Source organism: Halichoerus grypus, chromosome 5, assembly GCF_964656455.1.
Source record: "Halichoerus grypus chromosome 5, mHalGry1.hap1.1, whole genome shotgun sequence".
Lineage (NCBI taxonomy): Eukaryota > Metazoa > Chordata > Mammalia > Carnivora > Phocidae > Halichoerus > Halichoerus grypus.
In genome coordinates, this window is record NC_135716.1 from 83,670,026 (window position 1) to 83,685,936 (window position 15,911).

Below are 15,911 nucleotides of genomic sequence, written 5' to 3' on the forward strand. Positions count from 1 at the left end.
AGTATGACATGACCCACCTCCTGCCACCACATGGTCCTGTGACAGGTAATGACTGGCAGCTCCTCCCTGCCTCCATCTAGAGACCTCAAGGCATCTCCTCCCAGCTAGGAAAGTACCTGCTTACAATGAGGACTGTGGTAGGTCAAAATGAACATCCCCATTCCTGGAGTCCTCTGTTGTATTTTTTTTCTATGGAAGGCGTCTTTTTTTCTATGGAAGGCCTTCTAGTCACATTTATGGACCTGGTCACATAGCCCCTCCTTTCTTTCCACCCTAGATAGTAATTTTTCACCTGGACCTTTGGGGTTTTTTTTTTTAAGTTTTTATTTAAATTTCAGTTAGTTAATATACAATGTTATAATTGGTTTCAGGTGTACAATATGGTGATTCAGTACTTCCATATATCACTCAATACTCATCACAAGTGCCCTTCTTAATCCCCATCACCTATTTCACCCATCCCCCCACCCACCTCCCCTCTGGTAACCATTAGTTTGTTCTCTATAGTTAAGAGTCTGTTTCTTGCTTTCTCTCTCTATCTCTCTCCCTCTCTTCTTCTCTCTTATTTTTTCCCTTTGCTTGTTTGTTTTGTTTCTTAAATTCCACAGATGAGTGAAATCATATGGTTTCATCTAAACCTTTGAATCTACATGGCTTGTGAGGGGTGGTGTGTATAGCATAGTGGTTGAGAAAATAGGCTTTAGGACCTCACCAAAGTATTCAACTTCTTTGAACCTCACAATATAGATCTTTTAAATGTAGATAATGATAGAAATGTCTTTTTTGCAGGATCTACATATTAGTTAAGACGGCAAAGGGGAAGTAGGCAAGATAGTATGTGGTACTTGGTGACACTCAGGAAATAGATAGATGGATAGATAGACCAAAAAAAAGAGAGAAATAGATGCAAACATGGATTTTTAATGGACAGGGAATTTTTTAGGCCATGGACACCTTTAGTAGCTACATCTTGTTCAAACTAAATGCCATTTTTTCCTCCCATGTATCTCAATGAGTTTGGTTTGATGAATGTAGATCAGGAAAGGGATACTGAAGGTGAGCATATTGCCCATAATACCTGACAATTATAGCCTGAAAAGAATTCACAGTTTCCTGGAGGCAAATTGAAGGGAGGAGGTAAAATAAAAATGGAAAGGGTGAAGAGAAGAGAGCAGCCCAAGAGGTGACCTGATAGCACTACTTGAAGTGGTGCTGGTCTACCTGGCATACCTAAGAACAGACACACTCAATATTCAAGTTAAAATTGTTTACATTGTTGCAATATGAATTACCTGTGTTTCCATGCTCAAAAATAACCAACTGGAAATTCTAAAAATGAAAAACATAGTCTCTGAAAAATTAAATGTGTTCAAAATTAAATACAGTGTCAAAAATTTATTGGATGGTCTTAGTAGATTGTAAACAGCAGAAGAACAGATTGGTAAATTTCAACTTGAAGAATTGAATTGAAAAGAGGAGAAAAACACAAAACAATGAACAGATGAATAGTTATCTGTTGAATTATAGCAAATAGTCCAACACTCACATATTTAGAGTTTCTGAAAGAGAATAAAGAGAGTGGGGGATATATTTTTAAATAATGATCAATTTTCCAAATTTCATGTAAACTATCAAAATGCAGGCAGGCCAGGTCTGAAGACCCAGAGGGGGTCCCACATGACCAGCTGAGAGGATCCCTGGCTACACACAGGATAGAAATCAAATGTGAGGCAGGAGGAAGGGAAAGCAGAGTTTATTGAAGGCATAGAGCGAGTGCAGGTACAGACAGAGTGTCTAGGAGACTCAGAAAGGAGAGAGAGTCTCATCTTTGTCCAGGGTCTGGTATACATGTCCTGTCAGGTATCCAGGAACTGACTGGAACAAAGGTGATGGCCCAACTGTTATTCCTTGGAGCCAGGGTGTCTTGGCATCAAGATGTCTAGCACTAGTGGTCTAAAATATTCATATGATGGCTTTATCCAGTCATCCTCACCTGGTCCTTCCTTAGATGTTATCTGTTCTAAATAAATCATTAACTCCTTGCCCCTTAGGAGGAGGACATATGCATTCTGAGGCATGTACAAAGTGAGGTGGTGATGCAGGTCCTAGCAAGAATAGAAACAGGAAAAGGAGCAAAAAGCAGAATTTTATGGAGACCTTCAGTTTCCCTATCTCAATAGGACTAAAAAACTAATACATCCCAAGCAGGATAAAAAAAAGAAATACAATAAGTGGTACAACATGTCCAGAAAAAGGATACAACTTAGTCTTGGAAAAGACGTGAGTGAGGGGAATTCTAAGGAAGGGTGTCTGGGAAAGATTTGTCAAAGGGGCTTTGACCCATGGAGGCTGGCGGTTGGAGGTCGGAGGACATTCCAGGGAGAAGCAGCAGTGTGAGAATAGATACAGGCAACAGGATGCAGGTGGTCTTTTGTGAGTGGTGAGCGATCCAGCCTGACTGGAATGTAGGGCATGTGTGCTGGAGCTGGGAGAAAGAGTGAGGACAGGGGAAGGCTAAAGAGAAATAAATGGAAGGCTGGGTGGTAGGGAGACCTTTGCCAGGGTCAGTCACTTGGGTTTTATTGAATGTTTACCAGAAATCCATGGAAGGTCTTAGTTTAATTTTATTATTGCAAGATATATGGTTGTCATTTTAGCAGGTAAGGATAATCACATTAGCACTGGGTCCCAATACAGAAGGGGACTGTGTAAGAGACCCTGGGACAGAGGACAACAGCAGCAGGGATCGAGATGAGAAAATACCACTGCCACAATCCCCTAAATGTTACTGCAGATTCACGATCCCTTATTCCATCCAAAGGTCTCTGGAAATGAATTTCTTGTCCAATTGTTGATGACACCCATTTGGTGGCAAAAAACTGACCTGACCTGACAGTGAGATGGCTTCACCTTACTGTGAATATTCATGTGTTTTGTTGCAGAGGTATTAATGGCCTTCTCAAAGGGGCAGGAGTCCTGAAGCCATGAGTTTGGGGGATCTGAACAACACACTGTGCCTACCCAAGATGTGGTAGACTCCTTGGTTTGAATTGCATGGTGTTGGGGTTGTGTATGGCTAAGTCTGAAGTATGCCTGTAGTGTTACTAATAAATTCTGTTCACTGCACTACCCCTCTTAAAAAAATAGTTCTGAACCTCATCTGGTACCAAGGGTACCAGAGGCTTGTTTTGTTCAGTCAGAAATCCAGGAAGTGTTTCCAGTGAGCATAGTCTGGAAGAGATTATGGTCTATAGTATTTACATTCTTTGGTCACTAGAGGAATACAGAAATCTAACATTTTCCAAGAGTATCAACTTATGGCTAATAATCACTTCTTTAACTAAGGAAGCCTTGCTATGCCAGTTTGTCCAAATTCTGAGTTGAGCAAGGCTCAGGTTCTCTCCATTTTTAACTGACAGCTCAAGATTTTCCCAACTCAATCACACCATCAACCTCAATTCATAATGCATTCTTATACAGTATTTTTTTTTTTTTTTTACTTATTCTCAACTATTGTATTGTATTCGGTGAGGAATCCAGGAAAACAGAAATGTGGGCATGCTTATTGAACACTTTCCTAAGGCCTTTGTACATTTTTCTCTCTTTTACCTATGAATCCTATTAACCAACCATCAATAAAAATTTAATCTTTTCGGGGCACCTGGGTGACTCAGTCGTTAAGCACCTGCCTTCAGCTCAGGTCATGATCCCAGGGTCCTGCGATAGAGCCCCGCATCGGGCTCCCTGCTCCGTGGGAAGCCTGCTTCTCCCTCTCCCACTCCCCCGCTTGTGTTCCCTCTCTCACTGTGTTTCTCTCTGTCAAATAAATAAAATAAAATCTTTAAAAAAATTTTTATTCTTTTTGTGTAAAAACGTCCTGTGTTCTTTTTTTTTTTTTTTAAGATTTTATTTATTTATTTAATTGACAGAGAGAGACACACAGAGCGAGAGAGGGAACACAAGCAGGGGGAGTGGGAGAGGGAGAAGCAGGCTTCCCGCCGAGCAGGGAGTCCGATGCGGGGCTCGATCCCAGGACTCTGGGATCATGACGCCGGCCGAAGGCAGTCGCCCAACCAACTGAGCCACCCAGGTGCCCCAAAATGTCCTGTGTTCTGATTTTTCAAGACAATGTAAATTCTTGCTTACAATTTTTTTCAGATTGCCACTGGCACTCCTTAGCAGACCCAGCAGAAGAGTTAGAAAGGGAGTATTCTGAGCTATTGGATAAATTTGCCAAAAAATTATAATGACAGTCACAGCCAGTCTACTCATAATCGCCCTAATAGCCAAGATAATCTACTCTTCCATAATCAATACTCAGTTCCCTCGATGAAAAATAAGAAGCTTTTGTGGATCCTTGAAGCTGGAATCCTTTGCCTGTACTCCTGCCTTACATCAACAGAACCTTTTTATTGTTAATGGATGGGAGTCTTTTGGGATGGAGGTGAGGGCAGGATAGCATTCTCCGTGGGACTGGGAATGTCTTAAGGGCAAGGCCAGAGTTTCTTTCCTCTAATTCAATGGTTCTTATTAAAGGATGATGGGTAGATTTTGTATACTCTTATCCCATGCCCCCAGGAGATTTGACAATCTGCAGAGGCCTTTAGTCATCACAGCTGGTGGGGAGGGGGTTGTGTTTGATACTGTCATCTAGTGGGTAGAGGCCAGGGATGCTACTTAATATCTTACAATGTGCTCCCATGACAAAGAATTATCCTTACCAAAATGTCACTAGTGCTGAGGGTGGGAAACCCTGCTTTGCTGCAGGAGGATTAAGACTATGCTCACTGGAAACACTTCCTGGATTTCTGACTGAACAAAACAAGCCCCTGAAGAATGTTGATGAGATGTTATGGAAAGAACTTATAATTTAAATGATTGCCCAATCCAGCCTTTTTATCCAGGCTGGGTCAAGTCAGAAAGCCTTTCAATGACTAAGGGCCCAATCTTGATTCAAGTCTTAAAAGTATTTCTGATTGATTGAGAGCCTCCACTCCCTGGTACTTCCTCTCCTGCTGGCTAACCTAAAGAACGATGTCATTGACAAACTGGCTGAATGGCATCAACACACTGATGACCATTTTTTATAGCAGCTCACCTCACTATCCTTGAAGCCAACATTCACCTTGGCATCTGAGCAAACTATCCCCAAATCTTTAATTCCTTCTAGATTCAGCTTCCCTCCTGAGCCATTTCCCACCACCCATCCCCCAACCCTCTTCTGTCTGCCCTCCCATGTCCCTTCACTCCTTCAATTCTGTCTCCTCCATGCCTCCCTTGACTTGCCCCAGCTGACCACATCCATTTCTGTTTGTGCTTCCCCTGTCTGCCTGTCCAGGCTTTCTTGGGCCTGGACTTGGCCTGCTTTTTTGGCCAACCTCCCTCATCAGATGGGCCAGTCATCATCTCTTCCCTGTACTTCTCCCCTTAGGGGTGAACATTTCACTGCTAAAGGCAGATATATTTGTAGTGTTTTATAATATGCAAAGTGTATGTAACTTAAATAACCTATTTAATCCTGTGTGACACAGACAGGGGTATATTACAGGGGTACATTTTTCTTTTAACCACATTTTATAAATGAAGGAACTACGTGTCAGGGAAACGGCCAAAGCTAAGACCTCTCTGCTAGTAAGTGGTGGAGTTGGGATCCAGCTCATACCTCATGATGGCTTTCCTATGCCCTTTCTATTCCTGCATGCTGGCTCACAGTTCCATACCACTCTGGGCCCCTTTCTCCCACACAGCAGCTCTGTCCTCTTCCCCTTCTTATGCTGTCTGTGATGCCTGCCCAGAATATCTCCATTGCTATATTTGTTCTTATTTCCAAAGCAGTTTGTATATTTTAATGTTACATATTTTTTTAAATATGTCCATTTTTTATCTGTTTTCCTCTGCTAGAATATCAGTTCCTTGAGAACAAGCATCTTTGTCTATTTCATTCATTAATATGTCTCAAGCATCCAGAATACTGCCTGACACATAGTAAAAACTCAGTATTTGAGTGTTTGTTGAATGCAGGAGTAACAGTGCATTCCATTTCCACACAGTTCTGATTATTAAATTATTCCCTTTATTTCTAGTCAGAAATTTCCATCCATTGGATTTAAGCTCTTGAGTTTTACTTTTTCTGAAAGAAAGCCTTTCAAATAATGGAAGAGAGAGAGCAACATGCTACTTCTTGGAAAATACATTAGGGGCACTTGGGTGGCTTAGTCGGTTAAGCATCTGACTCTTGATTTTGGCTCAGGTCATGATCTCAGGGTTGTGAGAAGGAGCCCCAGGTCAAGCTCCATATCCAGCCCCATGCTGGGCATGGAGCCTGCTTAAGATTCTCTCTCTCCCCCTCTCCCCCCACACCTTCCCTCCTCTCTCCTGCTCTCTAAAAAATAAAATAAAATATAACATTATTCTTCCTTCCACAGGAGGAAAAACCAAGTTTTGGAGCAAGATAAGCCTGGGCTTGGATTCTAGCATTATCAGGTCTTAGATGTGTGACCAGACAATCAGTAGATGTGTGTGTGACACACTGTCTATAAATTGGAGTAAATAATAGCATCTTTTCAAGTTGTGAGTATGAGGAAGGATGTAGGTTTCCTGTCTCAGGTGATGGCTGATGCATAATTGGCTGACACATCATCCTGCAGCCTCGCTCCCATTGGACCACTGTGGACCAAGGAGAGCAACACTATCATGACTAACTATGAAGAACAAGAGCTCATCACCATGTGCCACAGACAATCGCACACTTGCCCCATGCTAAGATTTTAATTAACCAAACTTTTCTCTATATGTGTGGCTCTGCATATATCTACTCATCTTCTACAAGTGCAGGAGACCTTTAACTTAACTCAGAATTTCACCTTTATCTTAATTACATTTTATCTTGTCAGATTAGGTCCATTATTCTAACCCATGTTGACAGACATGTTCTTCAATCCTCCCTCATAACTTGAAATCACTTGAAATTTTAGGTCAGTTTCCTCTCAAGTCTTACTCTAAAATATTGATAAGAAGTTCATTAGAGCAAGATGGACATGTTTGGAACTAGGAATGATGGTCATGTAAGGAGGAAATATTCCTCCCTGCATTGTCTGTCATTGATATCAGTTTAATGACAATGGCATACCTGTTATTGTCTCTTCCTGGAACTCTCTCCTCTTTCCTCCATTCATTAGATAACTCCCACCAATCTTTCACACCTCTGATTGTAGGCACCTCTTCTAGGCACTTGAGCCACTTAAGTGCCCCTCCTACAGGTTTCCATGGTGCCCTGTGCCTCCCATGTTCAAGCTCTCATAAACTCTATTGTCTCTCAAATTCAAGGTAGGCAAGACACTGCCTTACTCACCATTGTATTTCTAGGACCAAGCACAATTCCTGGCAGATAGCTAGGTCTCAATAAATTTTTGTAAAGTGAACGGATGTGTTAATATAAGTTGATAAATGGTTTTCTTCCTGACAGATATAACATTCGAGAACAGAGGAAAGATGTTACCCTAGCTCAGGGTTCCTATGACAAGATGTGGTAAGGAACATGATGGGTGGGTTTGGCATAGCTTGGGTTATTCCTAGCCTTCTAGATACTTCTAGTTTAGTCTTCCAGATCAGGAAGCTTCATCTTTTGAAGGAATGAGTTTGATGGTCCCCAGTGATGGGGAAGCCCATGGATCATCATGCATCACCCTCTCTTCCTAACTAGTTTCAAGCCACAGGCATGCGGATCCTCTGGACATCCAACTTGGCCAGAAATCAGGAGTATGATATGGCCAGGAACCAAGTCTTGTTCACCACCTGGCTATTCTCCTATATGTTGTGTACACTGTCTGTCTTCTGATTACTACTATCTACATATCTATTCCGTTATAAAGAGCTGAGCTATTCCCTTATGCATTACAGTTCTATTTGCTTATTCATCCAGGACCATTCTAGTCTGTAGGACAAACTATGGATTGTGGAATTCCTCCCTCTTAATGGTTAGGTAATGCCTGGTTAAAGGAGGTATATACCAAAACTAGGCCTATCTTCTCCCAGTAAAAATCTGTAACATATATCAGACAACCCCTTTCCCTCAGCCATGCACAAGAGTCTAATTCTGGGTTTTGGGGGTGGCAGTGGTTATGGATTTAACGGAGAGGAAAGAAGAGACTCTTTGGTCCTGAGGTGCTCCTAGACTGAGGAGTAGAAAATTGGACTCTCACATAGGGTAATTACATAAAACTTTTCATAAAAAACAGTTAGTGGTCAGCCCCATTTTTGCCACTGTGTCCACCTCCTTCTCGTGCTGTGGCCAGATGTGTGCAAGTTTCAATTCTCCTTGCAGATATTGAGTAAGCTCCCTCACACCCCTGGGTATCACTACAGCAATGGTTTCTATCTCAGCTGATCAGCATAATTTTCAGATGGAGGTCCCAGATTCTCTCTCTAGAGAATATTCACTTTAAATAGGTCTGGGGATGGATCTGGGGGTTCTGTGTCTTTAAGTGGGTTCCCAGGTCATTCCACCCTAGCCTAGTGCCTGTGACAAAGAGCAACTGTGGCTAGCCCACTTGGTCTGGAAGGAACTTCTGAGAACATCTAGTGCAATTCCCTCATTCTACAGTGAAGATGCTAATCCCAGGGAGGAAGGCTTAGAAAGAGGGAAAGGATAGAAAACTACACACAGATATAAGAAGGATTCCAGGGTGGGAGGCATGGTCTTTAGACCCAATCTCTCTTACATTCATTCAGACCAACTAGCCCCTCATCTCTGGAAGACAGGTCCTCGTATTGAATGCCAAGCCTAGGAGCATGCTTGACCTCTGTTTCATACTGTTTGTGATTTGCCTGAGGCACTGGCATTTCTGGGCAACAGTCTGTTCACCTGAAATGGAAACAACACCATGCAACCTGTGTACTGCTTCAGATTGTTAGTGTGATATTCAAAGAGGAGATTCTCTCACAGGTCTTTGAGCACCTTTAACAGGCTTTTATAAATAGTCTTTTTTACTCTTGAATTCCAATCCCTAGCCCTTCAAGTTTTGTTCAAATGGTTGATATAGAAGGAAAAGGCAGGTCAAGCATGAAAGGGTGGAGGCTGGGGAGTGGAAGGGGTGATTGGAAGAGCTGTCAAAAGCCAAGGCTGAAGGGCCATAGGAGATCTTAACCCATGCTCCTGGGGTTGCAATCCATCACCGCATATATTTTAGAAGCCCCACGCTTTACAGCATACAAACAGATACAGCAGACCCACACTCCTGGGCACTTCTTCCTTCAGAGCTGCCATATATGGCCTGTAGCTTTTCACAGGTGGCCTACCTAGAGGCTCAAACTTGAGCATGCTGTCAGAAGAGGTGAGAGGACTCAGTTCAGACTAGTGCCCCAGGAGAGAGGAGCACTGGGCTCTGAGCCTCTCTGGCTACAGAGATGGCACTGAGACTGGCTGGTGCACAGCCCTGGTCTATGAGGGAGCCCCAGGCCCAGCCTGACTCACCCAGAGACACTCTATTCTGCCATCATACAATATCTTTCCATATCCAAGCCTATTTATCCTGCGGAGCCAGAGTCGATCTCCAGAGAACAGAGCAGGTCATGGGTCATTGCCACAAAAAGCCTGTGTGGTGACCTGTACCCTGAACCTGAGGGGGCTGGGGCTTCCTAGGAAGGAATGCCCTTCTCTCCCACCCAGGTCTGTGTTTCTTCTGTGTCTTGAGGGGAAGGACTGCTCCCCACTCATCCTCCAGACAAGAGGGTCCTTGTTTAAGGGTATGTTTGAGAGAACATGGGGAGAGATCTAATGAGAATCCCCCTCTGGGTATTTCAAGCCTCTCTCCACCCCCACTCAGGGGCCTAGGTGATGGAGAAATAGGGGTGTCTCATAGGAGTCATTTGGGCCCTGCCAGGCCCCTGGGGGCTTGTGCCACGGAGCAGATAGAGTCCTAGAGCAGCCTGGATTTGAAAAGAAGAGGCAAAGGTAAAACTGGTAAAAATAACCTGTCCAATAAAAGTATGTTGGAAAAATGACTGGGTTGATACAGGAAGTATCTCTGGAAGAGATAGGGACTATGACTGAGATGACTTCCATGTGTAGTAGAAAAGAATGTAGGCTTGGAATTGAGTCTGGCTGTGTGGCTTTGGCCTGTGTGCTTAGGTTTCCAGCTCTGCAAAATGGTGAGATAATAATGCCTGTGTGATGGGTTATTCTGAAAATTAGAGAAGATACAGAAAATCACACACATACATATACATATATTCATGTTCTACATGTATAAGGTATTTTACTAAACTAGTAACAACCAAACATTCTTGGGCATCAGAAACACCTGAATGGCTGGTTAAAACCCGGCTTCCCAGGCCTCACCCCCAGAGTCTCTACTTCAGTAGGTCTGGGGTGATGCATTTGTATTTGTCACAAAGTCCTACGTTGGTGCTGACGCTGCTGGTCCAGGTACTACCCTGAGAACCAGTGCTCTCGGCTGTAAGCTCTCTGAGAGCAAAGAAGAGTTATTTCTGTCCCTTTTACTAGTGCCTACTTGGTAGGTAGGCAATGAATATTTGCCAGTAAAAAAAAGTAAATGAACGAATGGACTTTACATAAAGAACCTCAGTTTTCCTTTGCCAGGTGTCTCTTGGGTCTCTACCTCTGACACTGCAGGACCAGATCCCTGGGGCAAGGGAAAGACATCCTCAGAGCCAGGTCTTAGATCTGTGGTGCCCAACTGTGGAACTGAATCTGTGAAGCCAGGCCAGAGCCACCCCCTGCTGTCCTCTTAAGAGGATCCCCTTTATCCTCTACAGACCCTGGTGGCCTCGGGGCACTATCTCCATTTGGGGAAATGTTCTCCTCAAGAGCACTCATTCTACAGCACCCAACTCATAGGCAGTGAGTGGGGAAAAGAGGCACCCCTCTCTCTCCAGCCCCTCCAAGCCCCACCTTCATGCTGCCAAGACCACTCATGCCCAGTGGGATTCAGGAGCGATGGCAACCTTGGGTGCTCCCTTTTTTACAACGTCAAAAAAAAAAAGAAAAGGGCAAATAGTTTATTCTGAACAAAAGAAGAGTGTATCCTGTGGAATATCACAGAGAACTTCCAGTTCTCCTCAAGCTCCCCTCTCCCTCCTGACACCCACAGCTGGGTGACCTGCCCAACCTAGACCTGAGTCCTTTACCCCCAGATTGAGGAGCAAGAGTTATTCTTCTTGTTCCCTCATTCCTCCTGCCTTTTCATCCAGCTTCTCCCACCAGACGCCAGGAACACTGAGGGGAGACAGAAAATCCACAAGGAAGCTTACCCGGTTAAGGAAAGTTCAGATCACAGGTACAATACACTCAAGAAAAAAAAAAATTATAAAGAAGCTCATCCCAGAGAGTCAGGAAGGGTAAAAAACAGACATTCTGCAGGACTCAGACTATGAGGGTATCATCTTTATTGTTACATGGCCTCCTTCTCTCCCAGATCCTGGGGTTGCCTATCAGGATAGATCATGGCTCAAGCTGCCAACCCACAAGCTTTGCTGAGCAGCTGTTTGCCCCAGGAGAAGCATGGGACTTTAGGGATATTCTCACTCCACTCAAATGGGAGTTTACAACCTTATTGGTCAGGAAAAACAGACACATCTTAAAAGTGAGATAATTCAAGAGACATTGCAAGGCAGTTGCCAAATGGCTGGTATGGACAATGCAATGGGTTCTAGGAAGTCAGTGTAGGCTCCCGTGGGTAGGAACAAACAGAAAAGACTCCAAGGAAAAAGTCTTGAAAGATGGGTTGGATTTCAGAGGCTGGACACAGCAGAGAAGTGGTCTATGCAAGGAGGGTGGGAAGTGAGCAGAGGCTTGGAGGCAGGGACACCTAAGGTATGTTCTGGAGCACACCCATATGTGCCCTGGTGGCCAGACTGGTTTGGCTAGAACTGAGGATGTGTACAGGGGAGGAGCCAGATGTGAGGCTGGAGAGGTGCCTGAAACCCAGGTGTGGATCCTGAGATGACATGCGATGGAGTTTGGACATCACCTCTGCAGCAGGGAGACTGCGACTGTCTTTGGAGAGATGCACATAGAATGTGTTGGAAATTGAGGTTGCTGGGAAAGGAGGCGTGACATTTTCAGGGCAAGAGGTAGGGATGTGTCAACCATGCTTCCTTAAAAATAAGCCCCCCTTGTTCCAACAGAAGAACCTCGTTTCAGTCCAATACAGGTGCCTCCTTGGTCTCCACAATCACTGAAACCCTGTGGCTCTGGAATCCCATCACAAGGTCCAAAGCTGTCACCACTTCCTTGCCACTGGTTATAACCCGCTGGGCCACAGCTGGGGGCCTCAGTGTCTAGGCAGCATGGGCTGGACTCATGACAGCCTAGGTCTCCTCGGCATGGGATTGGATTTGGTCCCGAACATGGGCTGGGACAGCGCCGAGGCTCCACACAGGGCTCTGGGCTCGGGCAGGGTGCCGAAAGGGGAATTGGCTCTGGAAGTAAATAACGTTCTGGGAGCTCACAGGGCTGTGGACATGGACGTGACTCGGGAAATTCACGCTGCACTGGTCTAAGATGTGGGACTGCGCACGGGGCTGGACGTGGTTCTGGACACAGACAGGGTTCGGAACATTGCCGCGGTGGAGGACATGGGCGGGGCTCTGGTCTTGCACGTGGTTCTGGGCGTGGATATGGCCGTGGAGCAGGATGTAGACATGAACGTGGGGCAGGAAGTGGGCATCGCTGCAGTGATCTCTCTGGACTTTGGTCCAGACGCCGTGGTGGACAGAAACTTGGGAGTGGACGTGACTCTACACGTGGCCTCAGCTCCGGGCAGGAGGCACCCCAGGAGGGTCGTGGGGCACAACTCTCAGAGCAGCGTCTGATGGGGGGAATCTGAACCGGACACTTTTGCGGGGGGACCTGCCTGGGGCAGCAGGGGGAGGAAATCTCTATCCGGCACTTGGGACCACATCTCCGAGAGCAGCCTGAAGTGGGACCCCGAGGACAGCCACTGCTATAGATGGGCTCAGAGCGGCGCGGTGGGGTGCAGTAGTTATAGGAACTCGAAGAACATGCTGATGGCAGCCAGCTGCTGTAGCAGGGCTCAGACCGTCGTGGAGGGGAACAGCTGTGGTAAGAAGGTTGCAGCTGGCGAGGACGGAGGCATCTGCTGGTGCTCTGGGAGCGACGCTGGGCGGGGAAGCTCCCATAAGAGCCTCGGGCCTGGCACTGGGGTGCGCAAGTGCTAAATGAAGCCCGGGACTGACGCTGGGGGGCGCAGTTGCTGTAGTAAGTCCCGGATTGGAACTGTGGGGCGCAGTTGCTGTAGGAAGCCGGGGACTGACGCTGCAAGACGTATCTGCCATGGGAGCCCTGATACTGGCACGGGGTTGAGAATCTTCCCTGAGTCTGGGAAACTGGGGGACAAGCCACGTAAGTCTGGACAGGCTGAGGAGCTGGACGGGGTACAAAGGTCTGGCCTGGGCATTCCACATAAGTTTCTGTATAACAAACTGGAGTACATTCTACATAGCAGGTCTGAACAGGGCATGGAGCTTCACATTGCACACAGGACACCTCAGGCTGGCATGGAGCCTGGCATTGAACACAGGAAATTTGAGACTGGCATGGAGCCTGGCACTTCACCTGGGTGGTCTTAGACTGGCTTGAGGCCTGGCACTTTGCTTGGGTGGTCTTAGACTGGCATGGAGCCTGGCACTTCACCTGCGTAGTCTGGGACTGGCATGGAGCCTGGCATTTTACCTGGGAAACTTGAACTGGGCATGATGTGGGACACTCCACAATTTGCATCTCACAAGGGGCTTGGACCACCACCTGGCTCTTGGCACTGGGGAACTGGGAGGGGTAGAAGGAGGAACCCTTCACACAGCACTGGGGGAGGGGCAGGCAACACTGAATCTGCTGCTGGTCACCCATGGTTCTGATGCAGGCAGGTGAGTGAGACCTGATGGTAGAAAAATCAATGTCAGGAGGGTGAGTTGTTGGGAAGAAGCGTCTAGGACCAAGGGGAAGACACCCTGCTTCTCCCCTGTACTTTCATCCCCAACTCTCAACCTTTACCCTAGAACACTTACTGAGTTAGATGGACCCAATATTAGTCACCACTGCCCATGAGACCTGTCTTGGATCTACCAAAGGACCTAACTGAAGTCCTGATCTGAGGGAACTTCAAAGGCACAGCCAGGGGTGCAGGCATCCAGGGTCTCCCCCTGGAGGGTGGGCATACCAGTGTCCGACACAAGAGGGTGTTGAAGACAACGGGATTCCTTGTCCTAAGTGGCAGGAGAGCACTCTATAGGAGGTAGAGGTGCTTCTAAGGCTGCAGCCCAAAGTGGGGTTTCCACACCCACAGGAGCTTGGTATCCTCACATACATGCAGTGGCAACACACACATGTGCAATCATGTAAAAATGAACATATGGGAGCAAGCATTCAGGCACCATTTGCTCTCAAAACATCCACTGGAAAGTAAAGGATCCAGTCAGTTATTGGGCAGCTCAAACCCAACATATCTACATTCAATATTTTTAGGTGAATTTGTTTAAATGACCCTCATGGACATAGGCAAAAATCACACAGACAAAACACACCAGCCTTGGAAAGAACCACCATGGCAACTTGCCCAGACAGGTTGTTGTTGTAAATCACCTGAAGTTGGACAATCTGCTGGCTTCAGAAATATTTTACCCCAGCCACTCTTAAAGGCAGGGAATGACTGCCTAAGATGGAGTAACCCAAAAAGTGCAAGATTCCTAAATCACAAGACTGGCATTCAGGCACACATAAACCCCTACACAACAGGAGCATTACAAACGTACTTGGGGGATTCAGGCATACTTTCTAACACTACACTTATCCAGGGAGAAACAGAGGGCAGTCTCCATTCCTCTGCCCTCCCTAAATTCACCTGCTCATATACAGGCAGCCCAGTGACCAGCACAGCAGGGTGGCTGATTTAACAATTAACTCATCTAACAAAACACTTCTCAATAAGCTCCAGATATACTGAAAATGCTTCTAATGAAAGGCAAAGCCTTCCATTCTCCATTAATAAAGAATATCTAAAAACACATGCCCTTAGGGAAAGTAACCCCCCTATACACATCTCTGCTCACAAAGTGTAAATTACTCATGCATCTTTTCCAGGGTGAGATGTCCTGATGTGGGAAAATGGTACCTGAGCAGGAAGCCAGCATTATCAAAGGCAAATACACTGACTTCAGACCCTCAGTTCTTCACACAAACTTCACAGATATTCTTCTTATGTCCTCTAAAAGTCTACCAGACTTTTCTCCTCAGGTTTATGTACCACTCTTCCTCTGCTTGCAACTCCCCCCTCCCTCACTATGCCTCACCCTTGTGAATCTGGGCATCCCCTGAGACACATCCCTACCCCAATCCCAGGACCCAAACTCAAGACTCACCCTCCTCACAGCAGGCAGACATTCAGGCTGAAGCATCTGGACAGAGGGCTGTCTTTATATAAAGGGTTCTGGGTCTGGCTTACACAATGAGACAGCTGGTTGGCATCTGCATGTTTCATCACCCAGGTTGGCATTCCAGCAGCCAGTCCCCTCCCTGTATGTCTGTCCTTGCAGTCACCTACAGAATGTAGGAGTGTCTCACGTCAATGTCAAAGCTTCTGGACCATGAAGGAGCAGATTCTTGTTTTCTTCCTCCTTCTTCACCCTATTGGTTTCTTCTCCATCCTTAGGAGACCTGGTGGTGGGGATAATGAGGGGTGGCAAAGGTATCATCTGTCCTAAAAGATGATTCCAGGCCCCTGACTTCCTCCTTATGTCAGGTTCTCATCAGATAAATATAAAAGAGGAAAAATTCCCTAACTTGAAGCAATTAAAGTCACCTGAAAGATGCAACACTACAGAATGAAGAGAACATGGTCAGACCTGAAGCTAACATCACAGGTTGGCTACTTATG

At 45.8% G+C, this 15,911-nt stretch overlaps 1 protein-coding gene across 1 annotated transcript; it reads right to left on the bottom strand.

The window, feature by feature from the left end:
• Window positions 1-11,389: 11,389 nt before the first annotated feature.
• KPRP (keratinocyte proline rich protein) lies at window positions 11,390-15,419 on the bottom strand. The gene is made up of 2 exons (XM_036077179.2): window positions 15,397-15,419; window positions 11,390-13,916 (listed from the first exon to the last, which is right to left on the bottom strand). Exon 2 carries the CDS (start codon window positions 13,886-13,888, stop codon window positions 12,119-12,121), a length of 1,770 nt encoding a protein of 589 aa, XP_035933072.2. The 5' UTR covers window positions 13,889-13,916; window positions 15,397-15,419; the 3' UTR covers window positions 11,390-12,118.
• Window positions 15,420-15,911: the final 492 nt, after the last annotated feature.

Bases quoted from the DNA above. Each gene is read 5' to 3' on its own strand.
- KPRP (XM_036077179.2), bottom strand. From the start codon at position 13,888: ATGGGTGACCAGCAGCAGATTCAGTGTTGCCTGCCCCTCCCCCAGTGC.